Source organism: Brachionichthys hirsutus, chromosome 11 (genome assembly GCF_040956055.1).
Source record: "Brachionichthys hirsutus isolate HB-005 chromosome 11, CSIRO-AGI_Bhir_v1, whole genome shotgun sequence".
Classification (NCBI taxonomy): domain Eukaryota; kingdom Metazoa; phylum Chordata; class Actinopteri; order Lophiiformes; family Brachionichthyidae; genus Brachionichthys; species Brachionichthys hirsutus.
The window spans coordinates 11,120,376-11,142,622 of record NC_090907.1 but is presented as its reverse complement, the minus strand read 5'-3'; the positions used below and the strand labels follow the sequence as shown (position 1 = coordinate 11,142,622).

General features: G+C 50.9%; 1 protein-coding gene across 1 annotated transcript; it reads right to left on the bottom strand.

The window, feature by feature from the left end:
* Positions 1–85: 85 nt before the first annotated feature.
* On the bottom strand, positions 86–21,330 carry usp32 (ubiquitin specific peptidase 32). Its single transcript, XM_068745791.1, has 24 exons — positions 21,201–21,330; positions 15,364–15,491; positions 14,136–14,241; positions 13,487–13,605; positions 13,172–13,331; positions 10,018–10,149; positions 9,812–9,919; positions 9,560–9,675; positions 8,583–8,645; positions 8,366–8,449; positions 8,212–8,273; positions 8,014–8,116; positions 6,656–6,836; positions 6,200–6,345; positions 5,227–5,367; positions 4,464–4,581; positions 2,552–2,706; positions 1,762–1,843; positions 1,573–1,647; positions 1,271–1,409; positions 1,093–1,198; positions 829–1,002; positions 336–510; positions 86–258 (listed from the first exon to the last, which is right to left on the bottom strand). Exons 1-24 carry the CDS (start codon positions 21,256–21,258, stop codon positions 86–88), a joined length of 2,904 nt encoding a protein of 967 aa, XP_068601892.1. The 5' UTR covers positions 21,259–21,330.
* Positions 21,331–22,247: the final 917 nt, after the last annotated feature.

Sequence of the window (22,247 nt, the reverse complement as noted above, 5' to 3'; positions counted from 1 at the left end):
GGCCTCCTCCCCCTTTCTGATAATTGTGTTACTCCGATGGCGTACGTAATACTCTATAGTACCCTATAGTACCCTATAGTAGTTTCTAGTGCAGCGGTCCCAGTACCTTGATGTTGGAGGTGTGCACCTCGGCCAGGAGGATCTGCTCAGGCTTCAGACCGCACAGCTCGCTCAGCTGCTTCTTCAGCCCCGTGTACTTCTCATCCATGTTCAGCCTCAGGCCGTAGCGCACAGGCGTGGAGCCCTCCAGCTTAATGACTGCAAACACAGGAGACGTGACACCGGCTTCAGGCTTGCAACATCTGCCCACCGGTCGGAAATGCGGGCCTCCTCACCAGTGATCTCCAGGTGCATGGAGCTGTCCATGGGCAGGGGCAGAGACAGGAAGTTGAACGGGTCGAAGCGAGCGCTGATGTGTCCGCACGTCTTACACTTCACCTGGGACTTGAGCTGCCCGTGGAACAGATCCACCACGATGGAGCGGTTCCTACGCAGGTGGTTCTCCCAGGCCTTGGGGAGGGAACACACAGGGTGGCGAGTTCAAGTCCTCCACTCAGGACATAGGCAAACCAAACCAACATAAACTTTATTGAGCAGATGCTCAACGTATTGTGCTTCATCGGTTAATTAGCTAGCATCAGGTTGTGTTCACTCAGCATCCAGAATTAGCTTTTAGCCGAATCTGTGAAAAGTCTCTGCTAACTCGAGGTAGCATTTAAGCGCGGTGGTTATTTCTGCAGTTTGAAACCATCGATAATGAAGCAGGAGTTTGTAATTGTAACCGCGGCCATGACTGGACTCTATCGGCTTGGCGGGTTGCTCTCTGACCTCGGAGGCTACCTCCCAGTCGGGTCGGCCGTCGCTGTCCTTCAGCTCCACGTAGGGCTTCTCGTGGACTCGATTCAGATCTTCGTGGAGACCGTCCAGCAGGAAGGCGAGCAGCTCTTGGGAGTCCTGCTGCTGGAAGCCGTTAAATCGTGGGGCGTACTTCGCTATTGTCCACTGGAGGAGGAGAAGACGTCACAAACGTTATTTTTTTTACATTGAGCCATTGACAGCTGGTGAAACGAGCTCCGAACCAAAAGCGCCTACCCTGAGTTTGAGCGGAGCCACGTTCTTCTGCGTGCCGCTCCACAGCTCCATCATCAGGTCGCCGTAGCACTTGGCCATGTGACCTCTCATCCCGATGGGGTTGGTCCTGCGAACACGGCAGTTACACTAAAGTGTTCGACAACGGGGACGAGAGTCACGCCGGAGGTGTCTCCGATACCTGTTGAGCTCGTAGAGGTGCCTCCCCGAGATGAAGTAGTCTGTGAGGGGCTTGGTGTTGCTCACACACTGGATGCTGGAGTTCATGAAGCAGGTGTTGCCAAGGTTACTGAGTCCGGTGGCTCCTTTCTCCGTGGGAACTGGGGGGGGGGGGGGGCATCAAGTTAGATTTCAACACTCTGATGCCTATTAGCAAGGCAATCAGCCCGTCACGAGAGTTAATGTCAACCAATCACAGCCCATCTTTTCAGAACTCCGCCCCTCCCAATGAGCTCCAGAGGATCGGGCCGTCCCCCAGCTCACCTTTGTGTCTGTCCATCTTACTGCTGTTGGCAATGAAGGACATTTCCTCTGGCCAGCTCATGTCTTTGTTCCTGACTGCAGGCAGAGATTTAAGGAATCAATAATCAGATCAACCCCGACCTGAGCCAGTCAGCTGTTAGCAGCTGTTAGCAGCCACACCATCCAGGACTAAAGATACCTCCTTCATACCTTCAATAACGAGCTGCTGCTCATCCTGGATCTTCAGGCTTTCCAGCGTGTGATCTTCATCGTCCAGGAGGGTGAGGTAGTTCTGCAGGATGAAAGGAGGAAACATGTTAAATCTGATTCACAACGCGTTGTGTTTTACGATGCTTGTTTTGTGCCAGCAGTTTTTCATTGTAAGGTAACATGTGGTTTTACTTCACTGGGTGAAGCCCTCAGGATGAAACAAACGTTGATAACAGGTGATGCATGCTCTACTGGAAAATAATCCATGACGTATATGATCTCAAACTGAGCTGGACATGGATTCTGGCTCACTTTGAAACGTTTGTTAACATTGCAGTCAATGGAGTGTCAACTTTTGTTCCTCGATATCTCGGTTGATTATTGATCGACGTTTATGGAAGGTCATGTAGGGTGGGGGCCTCTATCTCACCACCGGATTTCACGCTCCCCCCCCCTGCTTTTCTCGTTTTAATCTGTGATCACATCCTCAATCGAACAAGCACAAAAATACCGATCCATAGTGTGCTGAACTATATGCATTTACTCATTTCAAATGAGCAGCTAATAGCCGTGAGACCTGACCGATATTTAACAAGCTTTAACATCCTCTACAATGACATTTAAAAAGTTGTTTTACAGCTTTTCTGCATTTTCTTCAGTCGTTTATGAGAATTCTCGGTGCAGGTTTGTAAAAGAAACACCGGTTCAGTTTTTCACCACCTGAATGGGGGGGTCATGTTGGGTGAACTGTTCCTTTAAGCCACCCACGCTGAATGAGATGGCAGCTCACCTCACTGTTGTAGAGCCACAGCCTCATGTCCTCTTCCTTGATGCGGAGTCTCTGGGACAGGTAGAGGTGGATGTCCTTGATGGTGCTCATGCGGCTGAAGCAGCCCGTGTAGGCCAGCATTCTCTTTAGGGGGGGGTTGGGGGATGGGACGTTACCTGCTGACCCACAGAGAGGACGGGAACATTCATGACCTGAAGACAGGAGCGTCGGCACCAAGGTAAGGACTTATAACGAGAACGACATTCTGGCGATGGAGGATTAGTAAGGAGGCAGCAAGAACGGGCCTTTCAATCAATCTACACAGACTTGATTGGTTAATCAATTTAGTGGATTGGGTGGACTCAGATTGGATTAATCAAATACAAACCAATTCGTATTAGTCCTGTTAAATAAGTGATTTCACAATCAGCGATAAGGATAGTGATTTAGAGATTTCTTTTTTCTGTCTGCACAGCTTTGCTATTCCACCGTTGGGCGGGCGCATCGGGTCCGCTCGCTGCAGGCGTGACGCGTCCTCAGGGAGCCTCAAAAACAAGCCGCTCGGCTCTGCGCACTGGACTGAAGCCCGACAGCGACTTCGCTTGGACCTCCATTAAAACGGAGCAACATCTACAACATCTCCAAATCGAAGGGGACTTCATTGAACGGAGGCGTTTCGGACTGGCTTAGAGGTGAATGAAGGTCAGTGCTGACAAGCGGTTCAGTTCAAAGGGGGTTGTCGACTTACGACCCTTGAGACAGTTCGACTTTGCGACCGCAGTGGTCTGTTGTTGTTTTGTCCACCCACTATGTCTACAGAGAGGAAAATTGGCTCCTCCTACTCCTCATTTACAGAATCACGACGCAGCATAATATACTTGGGGTAATTTAATATGGCCGCCTCACGACCAGGTCGGTTTATGACAATATCCTCGACTGGCACTCCCCCCGGTTACTAAAAATAGATTTAAATTCTCCTTTGTCCCGCTCACCATCAGGGCCTTGAATGCGACAGAGAGGAGGTGAGCCTGCTTGTGTTTATTTCCACAAGTTAGCGGTTTGCACCGTTTTTAATATGTAGTACTGTACATATAACTTTACAATTATACTGCTCGTCTCATTGTGTTCTATACGTCCCTTAAATGTTGTGGAATGTGTGTGTCCCTAAAATGTTGGGGAATGTGTGTGTGATTGCTGTAAAACAAATTGCCCTCCGAGGGACAAGCCAATAAAAGTGAAGTGAACCAAATGTGTCCGTAATTAAATATGCACCAGCTTTGCCCAATCAGTCCGAGCACCAGTCCACAATCGGGACACCGCTTTGACTGGTTCTACTGGAGTGGACCTCGTTTCCCTTCCATTGGACGGGATGGGTCAGGACTGTTCCAGGAATTAGTCAAAACCGCCAGTGGAAACAGGAAGCAATGGCTTCAGGAGCCGCTCAAATATACCAATAGCTCTTCATTCTTTGGCACGTTTATGGTTTAAAGCAATGGTTCACTCCGGTCAAAGCTTCACCGTTACCATAGAAACACACAGGAATGCACCAGAGGGGGATGATGCTGAACATCAGTGAGGTTCTGTCCTCCCGTCCTCCAAGGCGTAACTTTATACCTTACGTGTTGATAGCTTTTACTATATTACTATTGATTATTATTATTGATAGAGGTCCGGTGATTCTGGCTACACCACAGTCGAGCTCGAGAACAACTGAGGAAGCTTCAAGCTGAATGGCAAGATCTGTGAAGACTGAAAAGGATGAAATGATTCCTTCCTGCTCCCGAGACTGGACCGGTCCACTCTCGGAGGATTAGCGGGGATGCGGGAAGCTTGTTCAAGCGTTTGGTGAGGGACCTGCTCTGGCCTTGCTGCAGGCTTACGTTACCTCTTGGTGGGGGTAAATATGGTGGGAGCATTCGCAGGCCGGCCATACCCATATTGACCCATATGTTTGACTGCGGGGAGCGCGTGGCCGGCTGCTGCCGGAGGAAGAGGAGGTAGCGGGGGAAGAGCTCCAGCTCTGCTTGGCCCATCTTGCTCTCCAGGATAACCTGCAGGAAGGAACGATGAGTAGGGTGATCAGTAGGGTGACCCCCCCCCCCGCTTGTAAGGGGGGGGGGGGGGGTCTGCCTTTTAGGAGGCTACAGCAAGGGCTTCCACTTAAAAAAGGACCAAATTAAAATGCAAACTTAGACATTTCTGCACATGTTTTATGTTTCTTAAATCAGAGTCAATCATTTGGAAACATTACATTGAAAATGAAAATGAAATACCAAAGTTCCTAGCATCAGTTTAAATCAAATCAAAGCCGACCAGTCATGTCACAGCAAACTTTATTCTAATCCATAGAGCGCCGCTAAAGATCTTTGGCGATACGGATCCAGTCTGATCCATCTGGAGACTCATCAGGGACGCCCGGATCAATTTAAACAAGTGGAACCATCTGTGTTTTTGAAGGAGGACGATAATGGCCAATGAGAGCAACATCCCAGAGCAGCTGATGGTGTTGCCTAGCAACATGGAACACTTAATTTGAAAATGAGCTTCGTGCTTCAACACTGGCATTCTCAGCGGAGCGCTAAAATCCAGACTCCAGCTTTTCCTCCAGAGCCATTTAGCCTTCTGCTGTGGAGCTCTGCTGCGGAGCTCTGCTGCCCCCCCCCCCCCCCCGAGCTTCATGAAGGGGCTGTACTCACCGGTCTCGGGAGGCTGAGGTTGGCACCGTACCAGTGGTATAGCGCCCGCCACACCGGCTCTGGCACGGTCTCAAAGTCTCTGCCGGCCATCAGCTGCAAGGGGCACTTCAGTCTGCCCCCCTCCATGGTTAACGTAGGAGCCTGGGGGGGGGGGCACAGCAGAAATCAGCATCAACAGACATATGGGCACAGACACACCATCTGCCTGCTCCAATTACAGATAATAGACAGAACCAAGTCCCAGCGCCACGCGCAGGCAGGCCGCACGCCGCCATTACAACAAAATGAGGCGATAAGACAGAGCGGACGCTCCATCTGGTCCCTGAAAGCTTCTATCAGCAGAGCTCCTCCTGACCGAGGAAAAGCAAGGAAGAAGCAAAAGCATATTGAAAGTGCCTCTTCATCCAGTCCACTGAGACCTGGCGTGGGAACCCGGAGGGTGGCCGGTTCAAGTGGCGCTGGAGGCGTCAGTTGACCCTTGAGCAACGCACCGGGTCCCGCAAGCTGCTCCGTCTCAAACATCTTTATAGGCCCTTAGTGTGAGCGTGTTCCTTCCTCAGCATCATTACTGGAGAAACAGTGGTCCAATTCATCGATGCAGGAGGTGGTAATGAGGGCGACGCCTCCCGAGTGATGTCACCATGTCCTCATTGATCACCTCCAGAGAGGTGGATTGATGACATCGTCCCTTTCCTACAGACAGAACTGAACATGTCCCAAACCCAGAACAGAGACAGAACACGGGACGTTGAAACAGAACCGGATAATGATAATTTAGTGGGTTGGGAACCGGAGGGTCACCGGTTCAAGTCCCGGCCCAGGTTAAAAATATGGGCTGGCGGCTGGAGACCGGCCAGTCTACCTCCAGAGCACTGCCGAGGTGCCCTTGAGCAAGGCGCCAACCCCCCCCCCCCCCCCCCGGCACCAGCCTGTGGCTGCTCCGTCAGGCATTTAAACGGCGCCGCTCGCTTGCCTTCATGCAGTCGGTGTTGACCAGCGGTTGGTTGTCGATGGCGCCGGGCCTCTGTGCTGCCAGCTGGGACGCGAGGTGCCCATTGGCTGCAGGAAAACACTGGTTGTTGTTGTCCGATACGTTGTGCTGACGGGCGAAACAGCTCTCTGTAGCAGAGGGGGAAGACACAGACCACACGGGACTAAGACACTTGCAGGTGGGGGCGAGGACAGAGGGACTGGATTTTTCCATTTTTAGCTTCAAGCTAACATTTTCTAAAACTGCTTTTTCTTTGAATACTTTCTGCAAGTTGCAGCTATGCTGAATTGTTTATTGACGTAAAATGTTTGAAGGATGTCGGTTTTACTGTTCGTGCGTCCAAGTCCCAGCAAAGACGTCGACATAAAACAGGCCTCATTGCTAGTAACCATTAACAACCAAGTCGAGGCTCGTCCACTGGAAACGGCGCCGACTGACCGCTCTCCGTAGCCTCCAACGCGCTGGACACGGCGTCAGGTGACCTCTCCTCAGCGGGGCTGACCGAGCTGAAGCTTCCCAACGCTCCCAGTCGGTCCGGAAGCGTGGGCTCTGTGCTGGCCATTGGAGTGCGCAACGAGCTCAGGATGGACGGCTGCTCCACCACGATGCCCTTCTGCTCCTGGAGGGACGAGAACAGCGGCTTCAGCAACGTCTGGATTGATCACAAGATTCCAGAGTCGCTGCTTCCCTCTGCCTGCATGGCCCACAATCTTCCCGTGTGTCAGAGAGATGGGAGACTTACCAACTATTGACCAGTCTGTTATTTTTCTGTTTATTAGATTCTAATTCATAGGATTTTGAATACCAGTATCAATCAAAGAACAATGCAGCCTCCTGGGTAGCATAGGTAGCACGCTTAGCAGGAGCTAGCGTAGAAGAGCTAGCGTCTCCCTTGAGCCGGTCCCAAGCCCGGATAAATGCAGAGGGTTGCATCCGGATTCAGGAATGGAATCCGGCATAAAACATTCCCAAAATTGGACATGCAATCAACTTTAAATGTGAAAGCCAAACCGGATCGGTCGAGGAGTGAATGGAAGAGTTCTGGACCGAGAGTAGAGACTTTGAATGTTGGGACGATGACGGGAAAAGCTAGAGAGCCGGTGGACATGATGAGGAGGAGGAAGGTTGACGTGTTGTGTGTCCAGGAGACCAGGAAGAAAGGAAGCAAGGCTAGAAGCTGAGGAGCAGGATTCAAGTTGTTTTATAATGGAGGAGAGGAAGGAGGGATGGAGGAGGAGTTATCCTGAAGGAAGAGATGGTGCAGAGAGTTCTAGAGGAGAATCGAGTGTCGGAGAGACTGATGAGTTTGAAGCTGGAGATTGAGGGTGTCATGTTGAATATTGTTAGTGGATTAGAGAAGAAGGAGAAGTTCTTACGCTCCACAGGTAGGAGGTGAGTTAGAGGAGGAGAAGTTCTTACGCTCCACAGGTAGGAGGTGAGTTAGAGGCGAAGGAGAAGTTCTTATGCTCCACAGGTAGGAGGTGAGTTAGAGGAGAAGGAGAAGTTCTGGAGTGACTTAGATGAAGTGGTTCAGAGCATCCCTAGCAGTGAGAGAGTCGTGATTGGAGCAGACCTCAATGGGCACGTTGCTGAACGAAATAGAAGAGATGACGAAGTGATGGACAAGTTTGAGAAGAATTGGGACAGGCTCTGGGTGGGCAAGAGAGAATACAACAGCTAAGGTGATCAGGGAGACAGGGAGGAGAGGACTGGGTGTGTCTTCTGGGAGGAAAGGAGATTTAAGACGCGTTTCAAACATGAACATCACATCTCTGAATCCACTCGCACCGACTCACATAGTTAACGTAGTCCTTCCACTGCTGCCACCACAGCCTGGAGATGAGGAACCAGTTCTGACCCTGCTGCAGTCCGTGTCTGCTCTCCCTCTCTAACCAGCCTCTAAGCACAGCCAAACAGAAACAGAGGGCTTCCTTCAGCTCCGACAGGGCACACTCCTCACTGGTCGCCGGTGGATAAAGGGGACAAGCGTGTACCGGATGATCTGTCCCTCCTCCGCAGGAGTTCCAGGCCGGAGTCCCAGGACTATGTGGCAGACCTGGACCAAGGCAAATAAAGGAAGACGCGTTAACACACTGCGTTTCAACATCAATGCCAGCCGTACGGCGACAGCAGGAAGGATGCGCCGACCTGGAAGAGCAGGTTCAGGAACTCATTGGCCAAAGCGCTTTGAACACTCCAGATCTGGTAGTCTTCCAGGGTCAGGTGACCCAGCTGGCAAGAAAACAAACGGAGACCATACTCAGAGTTACAAAGGGGGGGGGGGGTAGACCAGATGCTGCAGCACTGAAAGGGTTACTTTCTGGGCAGATAGCTCGCGGTTCTGTCAGAAGGAGCCGTGCCTCACCTTGGTCGTGTCGTGCATCTTCAGAACGCCCTCCACGACGTCCGACACGCTGCAGCTCCGCTCCTGCAGGGTAACGACATGGAGCACCTTTAGACCGCCAGATGAAAGACACACGGATGATCTTCAGTTTCCATTTCACGTCATACCACTGCGTGGATTACATTTAAAAAAGGAACCTGAGCGCTGAAATCACAACCATAAGATCAGTGGACCCGGGATCAGGCCAAGCGCAAGGACAGTTTTAGCCGAGCTTAGCCCGACGACGACGGCTAAAGAAGAAAACGGCGCCGAGCAGCTCCATCAACGAGTGGCCTCGAGAGAAATGGTTTCCAGGTTTGGTCTCGTTGAACCCGGAGTCCTAGACGGGTCTGCGGGACCTCCAGCTGTGAGGCGCGGTGAGTTTCTTACTCCACAAAAAGCAGACGCTGCAATCCAAGGAAAGACCAAAGGAATCTTTTTGAAGAGAAAGGCATGAAGGCGCTCCGCAGCGTGAGCCCGTGCGACGCCACCGTCCCAGAAGTGACCCAGTGTTAACCAGAGACGCTCTCTGTGGGGACCCAACAGCACAGGTCACTGTCCCCGGCAGCGGGTCCCAGCTCCTCAGATCGGGCGCACCCAGATTAGAGACGATGACGATCCATCCGCCGCTACTTCTTCAGCTGCTCTTCAGAATGTTGTAAATCAATTTGTGGAGTAAGAAACTTTCCACCAGTGCGAGTTGGAGAAGACGACGACAGGATTTGACTTTTCTTTTCGGGCAAACCTTTCCTTTGAAACACTCCCTGAAAGCTTTTTTTTGTAAATAAACAGGATGACACAAATACGTTAAAACAGGTTTGTTCCACCGCGGAGCCGGATGCGGTTCCAGTTAGCCGCTAAACCGACCCGCAAAAACAAGGCCAAGTGTGAGCAGAGCGGCGTCGCAGGCCGCCCGCGCTACATGCACGTGTTCAAAGCGTGTCGATGCGGGAACATACAGGGAGTGTATCTGTGCGATTGTCCTTCCACACCTCCAGCAAGGCCGCCACCATCTCACGGAGTTCATCCCGAGATAAGAGCCCATCGCGGTCCACGTCGAACACCTTGAAGCAAACTGTCGGTGAGAGACGGGAAATAAAGCCGTTATTGTTGTCGACCAACGGCGGTTCATCCTGCGTCGTCGTCCGCTGGAAAGTGAAGCCTCCGGGGGTTCTTCATCCGCAACGACGTCGGACCACAGCGCGACTTACATTTCTGCCTTTCGGCAACGGGCCCCCTGCAGCACGCCGAGAGGCCGCACGAGATCTCTTTAAAGTCGATGTGATTGTCCCGATTCTCGTCGAAGGCGTGAAACAGGCCTGGGGGGGGGGGGGGGGGGGCAAATAGTTAAACAGAGACCGCAGAGCCGTGTCCTCTGGTGAAGATTCAACACGGCGGCGATGGACACTCGTCTCACCTTCGCTCAGCGAGGCGTGGATGGGAGGCGAGACCAGCGGGACGAAGGTCTCCAAGTCAAAGCGTCCGGTTCTGGACTGGGCCTTCAGCAGCCAGTACCGCTTCTCCAAGTCTATGATGTCCGACTCCTCCACTGCAGGACAGAAGACACAGGAAGTGGACGCGAGAGGCGTTTACACGTTCGCCTCCGTGGCGTCGAAGTCTAACCCCGTTCCCCTTTCGGGGGCTGCCTTTTTTTCTCCTGTAGCTATGGAAACGTCCCAAGACCAAAAAGAATTGGAGTCACGGCTGGAACGTCACGCTTCAGTTGAGCTGAAGGACAGAAACGGTCCGACGTCCACCAGAGTCGGGAATGTGATCCTGACTAGGTAAACTTCAGGGAGCCACAGTTCTGCTGCAGCATGACCCGTCTGGGTGGGGGTGGGGGGGGCAGCCATAACAAACTGCAGGAGAAGGTGGGCACGTGCATTGGCGCATTGATCATGGCGCCACAGGGAACCCCAGGGCGGGGCTGCGTTTGGTGGAACGGGCTCTTGACCCAACTCGTACCCTCAGAGAAACAGATCGGACCGTTTATAGCACATCAGCCGGGTCAGCAGGCCGCCTCCCCTTTGAACCGATAATCCGCAGCTTAGGGTAATACCAGTTAGCTTGGACACACGACACAGACACAACTCAAGCTGCATCGGGCTCCCAGTGGGAAGCACAGAACCACCTCTGAGCCTCTGGCCACAGCTTCAGATATGATGATGATGATGATGATGATGATGATGATGAGGGCTCAGGCTCCAGCTTTATATCTTCATGCTTGGGCTGACGCTGGAAGGACACTTCCTGTCTAACAATGAAGCGCGAGCTTCCGCACTCTCTGGTCCGAAGCAGCTCAGCTGAGGGTCGAAGGTCGACAAAATGTATTAACATCAATAAATAATATTTACCGCTACTCTGTTCCCACGCTATGAACCCTGCAGCTTTTACAACCACGCGGCTAATTGACGGCTTTTTACAGGCTAAAATGCTGCTAATACATTTAGCCTCTTCACATCAGGCCAATGAAATGATCGCACCGCTCAGAGTGGACCAATGAAACCGTTAACATCAAACACACAAAAGTCTTCAGATCAGTCATGTTGTGCATCATGCCCCCCCCCCCCCCGTTAAAGATGACGATGTGTCTATCGAAGAAGGAAACCGAGCTCGGCATCGACGGAAGAACTTCACAGCGTGAAGAACTGAAAGTTACAATCAGAGCGAAAATGAAAGCGACAGCGCTACCCACTACGCCACAGTGCTGCCCTTGTTTCCGGTCCTTTTTTGTTAACTTTACACACATTATGGCTCCCAATAAAGCTAAATTGCTACTAGTAGTGGGGCTAGGAAGCCTAAGCATATTCAAAGCAGTAGTCTTCCTCCTCCTCGTCCTCCTCCTCCTGCCACACAGTTTCAACAACAAAGGTGAAGTGTACAATTATGTTTTATTTTAGTATTAATGTATAAATGTGCTGTCCTTTTCAATAATTAAGGTTATCTTTAATTCCTTTCTATATTTTCGCCAGACAAACCCTTTAAAAAAAAGGTTTTAAACGAGCGTTTCCGGGGCTGGAGAACAGAATAACTTCATTTAAACGGGAATAATTGTTGCGCTATTTAAAGAAATGATCTTTCTGTGTGAATATGTCACGGTACAACGTGAACACCTGCTGCTCACACAACGTGAAAACCTTCAGACAATAGTCCGGAAACTACGGCAATCTAAACCAACAACAAACTAAGCAAGTGGAGCGGCCGCAGCTCCATGTTGCCACGACAACCAAAGACTTTCAAGGCTCTGTGGCAGGTAGACAGGCGGGCCCGATACCCACCTAGAGGTGCGACTCTCTCCGAGTGGCAGCAGAGAAACCATACCATTATCCAGTCACCATCCTCACTGAGCGGCTGCTGCAGCCAGCAGGAGCCGGAGCAAACTCTCCCAGAAGCTCCGTCATCCTGTCCGGAATGTCGACATTCCCACAGACTTCCACTCTCACAGTGTTAGGAGCCAAACGCTCGCTGGTGTGCAGAGAACTTCATCGTACGATGCGTCAAGATTTACGTTCCTGTTCAAGAAAGAATCAGGAACCAAGAGTCTGTCACTCAGTCACTCTCTCTCTCTCACACACACACACACACACACACACACACACACACACACACACACACACACACACTTAAGAGGATAAGCAGGGAGCAGGCAGATTAAAGGCAGCGTCCAGGTTCTTTCCCGCCGTCAGTCTCGGGGCTGACAAAACAACAACAAGAAAATGCATCGCTGTTGTCTTTTATTTCACATCTGCTGTGCTGTAAAGTCTGCACAAGCGTTACCCATCAGGCCACGCCCCCACCGCGAGCCCAGAGCGGTGACACGAAGAGGTGTCCGTGCTGCAGGGCTGAGCGAGGAAGAGGATAAAAAAAATTAAAAAAAGATATGGAGGGTGGCAGAGGAAGGACGGAGACCTTCTGAAGGGGCGATGAGAAGGAGGAAGAGCCCGTCAGTCAGTTAGCAAAGAAGCTCTCCAAAGACGTTTGTTTTTTATAAATCTTCAGTCGTTCACGTCTGTTTTTAGTAACGCATCACGCAAAGCATGAAAATTCACAGCCGAATGTTACGTTGGAGAAAATCCGGTCGTTTTTTCAAAATAAAACACCTTTTAAACGCTAATAATCGATACAACGGAAATTAAATAAATGAGTTCTTGTTTCTGTGCGGCCCGGTAACAAAGCCTCACGGACCGGTACCGGGCCGCGGCCCGGTGGTTGGGGACCCCTGCTGCAGAGGATGCTGGTTAAACGTCTCCGTCACTAACTAAGCGTTCACTCCCGCAGGCCGCGGCACGACTTTTGTCTCTCGGCACTCTGTTAACAGCAGTAATGACTTTGTGGTCATTACTTGGTTCTCCTGAATGGTTCTGTAGCTTCACTTCCTCTTTCCCTTATTAGGACGCACCTGCACACTAGACACCCTGAGACACACTGCAAAAAATAAGCAAACTGAAGAAATCAATCCTCCGACAGAACATGCGTGACATTTTAAATCGCCCCCGTCCCGCCATGCATCGACTCCGCCCATTACTGTGTGTGTGTGTGTGGGAGGGGGGGGGGGGGGCGTAAGGACGTACAGTGCGTGACCCCGGCCAGGGTCTGGTAGAAGGTGGGCGTGTCGCTGTCGTCGGTGAGCGTGACGCACACCCCTCCGGACAGGAGCCATCTGGACAGCGTGAAGGCCTCTTTGTTCTGCAGCAGCCAGTTCCTGAAGCGCTCATAGGTCACCTTATCACTCTGTGCACGCACGCGCACACACACACACACACACAGAGAGTTATCCGTAGCGCACACCTGAACTAATGTGTCAGATGTGTGTGTGATCAGCGGTCAGGTTCATTGATGGATCCGATCAGAATCAGGAGGTGAACAGCCCGACTGGGTCTGCTGACCTCACTGAAGCACTTCTTCAGGGAGCTGGGAATCTCTCCATCCAGGACCTGCAGAACCGCCTCGATGTCTTCCCTCGCAGCATGTCCCCCCAGATCACTGGCAAACAGGCTGAAGAGGTCTGTGGGAGGGAGAGCACACACACACACACACACACACGCACACACACACACACACACACACACACACACACGCGCACACACACAGACTGGTCACAACTCTGTCTTCGGTCCTATTTTTGGTTTTAAGAATGTTAGAATTCAGTCTGAGATGTTCCGTCGGACTCGGGGTACCCTGGGATAAAAAGACTCCACAGAATCCCAGCGGTATTTGCTCCCTGCCCGTCCGAGGTGATGTCAAAAATAGTCAGAACATTAAATCACAAGCATCTGCATCTAAGTTATCAATGGATGCATCAATAGTTTTGGAGCCTTCATCCCTGAGTATTAATATCTTATATTACACATCGGCTTTGGGTGAAACACAGAAGTCGATGTAAACGCCTTCTGATCTCCCCGTTTTTATGTCCATGTGCTGGAATAACTGAATATTTTTCCAGATATTCCTTCAGGACAAATCCCGGATCAAGACTTTCAACAGTCCGTCGTTTGCTGGAAACATTTCTACGATTTCTGGATTCAGACGACTCACACTTGGCCTTCTCCTCGTCGCGTCCTCGGGTCAGAAGCACAAGTCCCACGATCAGGTTGTTGAAGTGCAGCCCTTTAGACGAGCCCCCGAACGACGTGTAGATCACCTGGAACACACACACACACACACACACACACACACAGCAGCGTCTTCACGCAGGCACAAATAAATGCAGCCATCGCTGTGGGTCGGGAACACAACGCCAACACAAGGGACACAAGGCAGCGCGGAACCTGCGAGACATTTCTACTCATTGTGTTCTCATTAGACTAGAGCAGCAGAACCAACAGGAACCCGAAGAGCTGCAGCCATGGCGACGAGTGGGAGGAGAAACACCGAGGGAACGGAGGAAGTGTTGCGTCCGCAGAACAGCGAACGAACGCTCCTCCACCGTTTGTGTGTGCGGCACGCAGAGTAAACCTCCATCAGCCTGAAACCGGTTCACACCGTGCTCATCACTCAGCGGATCAGATACGGAACCGCGACAATGTCTCGCATTCATCCCCAGACAGCGAGGGATCGCTGCTGTTCATTCCAGATCCTCTCCCTCTCCGCCTGGCACCACCAGGAACCGGACACGCCGCGAGGAGGCATTCGTCTACGCGAGGACGACGTCTGCATTATCCAGTGTCGTCGCGTCGTTCACTTTAACGTCTGCGTCAGGTCGTTTCTCAGGCGGAGAGAAGCTGCTCGTCTGCATATCTAACTAGAAAACGACAACCAGAGATTGCAGACCCCGCCTCCAAAAGACTATTGGATCTTGTGAGACAGTAAACAGGGCTTCCGGATCAGAGGGGTCAAACCTGCTCTAGCTTGCTGCTCCGGAATGTACTACAAGACTCCTTCTGGACTCTTTTTCCCATCATGCCATTCGTGTCCCTCCCTCTTAAAGTGGCAGTTTACAGCACAGGCACAATTCCAGATGTAAAAATAATTCTAGAACCTGGATCCAGATCCGGATCAACGCCATTCTCGGGGAGGACCGAGCCACGGACAGAACCTTGCTTGTGTACAAATTTCAAGTCGATTGGGTTACTAGTTTTTGCGTCATGCGCTCGGACAGACAAACAAACAGACAGACAGACAAACGCACCCAATTGCAATACCCTCGCTTCCTCTTCGGCGAGGGTAACAACACACCCCAGAAGAAGACTGTCCCAGGTGTCTTCATCCAAGACAGCCATCTCTCCCAGAGGTTCGCTTCCTTCTGGACGGCGTTACGACTCACCTCTGCGACTTTCGGGGGGACCCCGTCCCCCAGGACTTCTCTGTAGAAGCACTGCTGGGTCATGTAGGAGGTTATCCCGCTGGTCCTCTTGAAGGCATCCTTCAGCCTCTTCAGCTCCACGTCCGTGACTGGAGACAGAAGACACGTCGGTGTCAGGACACGAGGCAGAAATAACATGTCCCACAACAGTCACCGTGGTAACGATTCATCCTTTGCTAAATGTCAATCTTGAATTTTGATTGGACCATTTACTCATCATCGGAACCAGACTCGTGGTGGTGAAAGGGAAGCTTGATTTACTTTCAGAATAAATTCATTTTTATAGATCCTGTTCTTCTGTTCCCACCAACGCCAGTCCAGACAGCGATCAATGGTTCCCCCGCTGCCAGTTGACCAATCATCGAAGAATAGCCCCCTTCTCTGTGTTAATACTAATCAATTTGTAGCCGTTAGAGCTAAGCATTTGCATTAATCAATCTTGTTTTTTCTTCACATGCCGGCCCCAATGATGAATCATCAGGCCATCATCTGCACTTATTCATGGGAGGGGGGGAGAGATAATGATAGTAATTGCATGAAACTATCCAAAAACAGTGTGATGAGGTGTTCAAAAGGGGGGGGGGGACAACAGGACACTTAACTGTTTCCCCTCATCTGAACAAACCAAGCATCCTCCAACGAGCTCCAGCCAGTCAGACCCCCCCCCCCCCCCCCCCCGGGGTCGGTAACCTAAGACACGCACGTCTCGGCTGGCCCACGTGGGTATTTATTAAGAGGCAAAAAAGATCTTCTTCTTTTAAGACACGGGACAAGCAGAAAACATCGTAGCAGCAGTAATAACGGTTTAATACGTAGCGTAAATCATTACGCTGCGAGTGAGCGGATGTCATCGTGCACGTCCGTGATTCAGCGCGTCACCGCGAGCCTCCTGGGAGTTCAGGCGGCTAGCCTAGCGGCGGTGTTAGCATGGTGAGTAAACCAGGTTCCAGTTCTTTTCAACATAGTTGGACAAGCGAGTCTGGATTTATGGCTTGACTTTCTTGGAAACGGTTTCCGACCGCTGCTGTCCGCTGTCAAACTCACAAAACGTCTCAATAAAGACGCGTTCTCTTACACGACTGATAGAATACTACGAACACACAACAGCACCAGTGATACAATTACACGGATTAGATGGGAACACGAACGCAGCAGTCCAGATCACAGAGAGGGCTTTGTGTTCCGTCCACGCTGCGGTGCGTTCATGGACATGGGAATTAACAGCATTACCAGTCAAAGCAGGGAAACAATGGGTCGGGTTTCTGCTGCTGCACACTTCACACACACACACACACCCACACACACGCATTCATTCTCAGCTTGTGCTGCTCATACGGAACACACCTGCATTCAAAGAGCACGCCGCCACGGCAGCAAACGCTGGCCGTCCCATTAAACGAGCGCTGGGAGGACTGGGAGGACTGGGAGGACTGGGAGGAACTGGGAGGCACCCAGTGCCTGAAGCGGCCTCAAGCTGTCAGCTGTCGTGTAGGCAGAAACGGACTGATCTCAGAACACCCAATTCTCCTGCAGGCATGGCAGCACCTGTTATTATTATTATTATTATGACTATTATTACCTCCGACAAGGAGGCTCTGTTTTTGACGGTGTCTGTCTGTGAGCAGGATTACAGACCCAATTAAATGTTGAGATCCGGATACCCGTCTGGATACAAAAAAAAAACATAGTTTCTTGTAAATCCTGCATTCAATTCACTCAGCAAAACCATAAAGGCATAAAGGGGTCCGATATGAACCATCATGAAACACGTCTTCTGGATCGGATCCGGTATTAACTGGTACATTTTTGAAGCCATTTCTGGATTCAAAAATGAGCTGCTTGGCGGAGGTTGCGCTCTCCGAGTGCTTTTCTTGTCGTGATTGGTTTCATCATTGAGATTTAAAATAAACGAAACGCTCGTATGCACCTCCAGCGTTGCTGTTCTAGAACGCTCGCGTGTCACTGAACACCACAAACACCCGACAGTCGTTACCGCGACTTGTTCAGAAGAACGACGCGATCGCGATTTAAAAGACGGTGGTGTCGAATCGGCTTCCGGAGAGGTCACGCATTAGACACGCGCCGTCATGGAAACACGCCGGGTGTGTGTGTGTGTGTGACTCGGGCGTGCACTCCGGGGGGGGGGCACAGCATGACTATGCAGGACCAAGGAGAACTGGCCCATCAGTGGTGTAATTTATTTTAGATTAATTGTTAGTTTGCACTGGCGGTGTGAAATCATTTTATTTTTGTTTTTCTAATGTTACGTTGCATCAATTGAGTAATTTAATATTGGTTTTATTTTTATTTGTATTGTTAAATTTGTATTGTTAATTGTGGATGATTTATGTATGAAGGACTTTCAACGGAAACAAGACCGCAAGGGCTTTTTTGAAATGCTCCCCTTAGACAGGATGTTTGACTTTATTTGTACTGTAATACATGCTACTGTGTGACTGTACTTGTTCTTTCTAATAAATATATTCATCATCATCATCACCCGCTCCATGTTAACCTGCACCTTCCTCAGACGGCACGCACGCTAATGCCTTTAGCTTAGAGCAGGGGTCGGGAACCTATGGCTCGCGAGCCACATATGGCTCTTTTGATGATAGCACATGGCTCGTGCTCAGATAAAAAAAAAATATATATATATATATATATATATATATTTTTATTTTATTTTTTTATTTTTTTACTCGCCTTGCCCGTGCTGAACGCAGTTGGTTTCCGCGCCCAGGTCGTGTGTCGTGTTTTTTGTTGTAAGTAACTTGTTCACTTGTCTGGATCTTATGTTCCGTTTTCTTTGCGGCACCAGCCAGTCGCCGCCTGTTAGTAGAGCTTGTGTTGCAGGGGCATTTTGCACGGCTGGCATTTTGCTGTGAAAAATCAAAGAGCGGAAGCACGCTGTCACGGTTACGCCCTGAGCCTGGGCTGCCACTTTAAAAGTAGGCCGTCATCCCGCCATTAGGGGTGGGCGTGGCCAGCTGTGTGCACGGTGGCAAGAGTGGACTTTGTTTGGCTCCACCTTAATTCCAGATTACTGGCTATTTTAATGTATTTTACCTGGGACCTTCTTTTGGAATAAACGTGTGAAAAAGACGGGGCCCTGCGTTTGCTTCAAGAGGGCAACACTTGCTTTTTGGTTTTTCTCTCGGCTGTGTATTATTACGTTGGGCTCCAGCCGCCCCTCGTCCTGTGTGCAGCTCCAGGCGTAAATGATAAATTCAACCATCGCACTGTCTTTGTTCTCTGCTTTCTGGGGTCCGCTCACGTTAGTCCGTAACGTTCAGAGGCTTATTATGCTAGTTTTATTACCTGCTTACCACTTATACTGACATTTAGTTGAATCCGCGTTTAAAATATATGATATGGCTCTCACTGAAATAAATTTCCAAATATTTTGCTCTCACGGCTCTCTTAGTCAAAAAGGTTCCCGACCCCTGGCTTAGAGGCTACCGACGATTTCTGCTTGGAAAAAGGTGCAACTAGAGCCTCTCACACGCATTTCAGAGCTCTGGACTCCTGAGCGCTTGGATTCCGTTTTCCCGTCTGTTATACGTCGGTTTTACTTTAACGTTAGTTAAAATAATGAAATGTTATACCCACAGAGGAAACAAACCATTCAGCCGTGACCACGCAAATCTCCTTCGGCGATGGAGCAATCTGGCATCCAAATGTGGATCCGTCTTAAAAGGCCAGCCGGAACACGCGTCCCGAGCGAAACACGCCCCCCCCCCCCCGACGGCCATCTCAGCAGCAGCAGACAAATCCACACCCACGGTCCAGGAAGCCAAAAGGCAAGAATGCAAAGCAGAGCCGGACAGGAAGGCGGAGCCAGCCTCGCCTGGTTCATGACCCCAGCTGTGGCTTTACTGCTGAACCACGTGGTCCGAGGAACGGGTTCCAGCGACCCTAGAGGAGGTCCGCTGAGACGGAACTTCACTCACACCCACAAAGGCGTCCTCAGAGCACCCTCAGACGGCTACGTCTGGGCCGGGCCTGTTCAGATAACAGACGCCATGCAATCCGTGGCTCCGTTACGAGATCAACGCGAGTCAACACGGAAGCCGCCCGCAGCTTATCAGGGCGGTGCGGCTCGCTGCAGGTACAGCACGAGATATTCCCTCAGCGCTATAAATGGCCGTCTAAAGAGATTACTGCAAACATTAACCTTGACATTACTCAGCGGTCGCAGTACAGGTCGCGTCACCAACAACAAGGTTACTCAGGCTCCTCCCTCGCTCCCGCCGGTTCACCGTTCACCCCACGACAAGCACAATGAGCCCCCCCCCCCCCCCCCCCCGAACGCAAACATCTGGGCCGTCACCGGGAAGCAGAACCGTCCAGTCCTCAAACAGCAGGTTCGTTGAATACCCGAGTCTGACACGCCCTCTGCTGCTGAGATCCACCCCTTTGATCCAACATTTGGGCTTCACCCGACTGGCGTCGGTACACGCCGCCTATCGTTGAGTCTCTGCAGACCAGCCATGACCAACAAATGTTTGGTGTTCCAGTCATTCGACACGTTCTCTGGGAAACGGGAGGCACATGGATCCGTCCCTCGTCCTGCGAGGTTGTCCGAGCACGAACCTGCCAACGAGCATCTGGAGGAAGTTTCAAGGGAGGAGGCAAGACGTGACCAAATGGCCGTTTTTATTCTCCCCTCGCCGCGTCGGAACCAAACAGAGAATATCAGGAAGCGGACGGTACCCAAAGTTTGACCGTCCATTACGTAACGTCGCCGTTGGGGCAGGTCCAGCTGGACCCGTCCCGCTGGACCCGTCCCGCTGGTCAACGCACACGCCGCCACTTTAGGACACATTTGGTCACACGCTCAAATAAACTGAAGCAGGTGAACGAGCCCTACTGCCAAATTACGCAAGCAGGACACTCCGTGAGAGGTCCAACTGGGTGCCATGACCTGAACACAGAGGTGGGGGGGCTACCACGTGACTGGTCAGATCAGGTTGGGTGGGGTGTGTGTGGTCACATGGTGAATAACTGTGTGTGAAAACAATAGTGAATAACTGTGTTTGGGTAACGGGGCGCTGAAAGAGCGACTCCAGACGCGGGCACCGGACCGGACTCCAAAGTCCACTCGCTGCCAACCGGGGAGTAAAGTGCGACACGGAGGCCGCCAGATAACGATCCTCCAGCACATCTTAGGGCGCGATGCATCCGGTCCAACCCGCCTGGTAGTGAGGGGAAACACGGGCCCGACAGAGCGTCACCTAGACCCCGACCCCAGCAGGCAGCCTGCAGCTCGGGGCTAGGCCCGAACTCCGCAGCGGACGGTACCGAAAGCAGCCCGGAGGCTCCTCCACCCGAGAGCCAACTAACTGTTTTGCTATTAGCAGCCAGCTAGCGCTGCTAGCTGGGCTGACGCGCTTCCAGCTAGCGCCGTGTCAGCCCAGCAGTGAACGCGCGTTCACTATCATTCACCTGTTGGGGGGCAAATACCCGCGATACCCCCCCTCCGCTAGCCAGCCGCTGGTGTTTCAGCTATTGCGAGGACGCCACAGCAAAACGCACAAAAGTGTATATTTAGCTACGAGAAGCGCCTCCAAATACACGAACCGGCCGAATCTTTCAGGCTGCGTGAATAAATCACTTAATTCCGGTGGCACGAACCCGATTTAACGGCGTTCGGCTGGGATTTGTGGGCGCTTTTATGTGGCTCTGGGCGGTCACGCTAAAAATCACAGCCCCGTGAAGCATCCTCCGCGACCTGCCAGACTGCCGCTGACAGGTAGCTAAGCTAGCCCCCAAGCTAGCGCCTCGCTGCTCGGCTTTACCTCTCTTGGCGGCCTCGTCATACGACAGGAACCCGATCCTCGACTCTTTGGCCCCCATGCTCCCCTCATGTCATCGCGGAGAGAGGAAATGAACGCGTCGCGCCGAGTCGATCGCTGCGGTTTGTTTTCCTTATCCGTTTATTGTGAAGCGGGTTCCTGGTGTTTGCGGGAATGCTTCCAGCCACGCCTCCATTCTGTCACGTGACCTCAGTTTAGCGTGTAACACTGGGGTTAGTAGCGCCACCCCGTGGTTGTTCCATCATATTACAAGATGGTAAACAACATTTCGATTTCTACTAAGGCGAAGGTGTATCCGTCCCCACACAGTGCGGATAGTGGGCGGGGCTTGGTTGGTTGAATTTAGACATGGGGCGATGATTGGCTATGACGCGGGTCAGAATATCCCAGTGAACCAATCAGACGCAGAGTAACGCGTCGTCATAGTATAAAATGTCCGCTGTCAGAACGTTCTGCGTGGAAGTTTATTTGAAAATGTTGCGTAATTTGAAATTAGCTAAATGTTATGCAAATATGGACCCTTTGTGTTGCTTCCGCTTCAAGGAGGATGAAACAATAATCCACCTCTTCTGGGAATGTAGTTTTATTCTACCATTTTGGAACGCTATAGAACACCTTTTCAGTGGAAAATTAGATATTACTATTGCTCTCAAAATATAATATATATTATTTGGATTCCCTTGTGATATTATTCCCCCTGAGAAGGGCTATATTATTAAACTAACCCTCCTTCTAGCCAAACACCATATTCATGTCAGACAAAAACCCAACCTTGTTATTTTTATACCTTCCCTTCACTCATATTTGAGTTGCCGGGAGTATACCTCGGCTGCAAAAGCGGTGAAAGCGAAGACTTTATTTTTATTATTTTAATTTGTGTAATAATGTTGTTGTAAGCATTTTAATGCATTTTTTTTTCTTTCTCCAAATTTCCGTGCATCTCGAGCCTGTTGAAAATTGTCATAGTATTTGTTGTATTCATTTATTTTTAATTAAATTTGTAATAAAATAAAATAAAATAAAAAAGCG

Coding starts and splice junctions, on each gene's coding strand:
- usp32 (XM_068745791.1), bottom strand. CDS start 21,258: ATGGGGGCCAAAGAGTCGAGGATCGGGTTCCTGTCGTATGACGAGGCC. Junction 15,492..21,200: donor TGACGAGGCCGCCAAGAGAG/GTAAAGCCGAGC, acceptor TTCTGTCTCCAG/TCACGGACGTGGAGCTGAAG. Junction 6,346..6,655: donor GTTGGAGGCTACGGAGAGCG/GTCAGTCGGCGC, acceptor CCTCTGCTACAG/AGAGCTGTTTCGCCCGTCAG.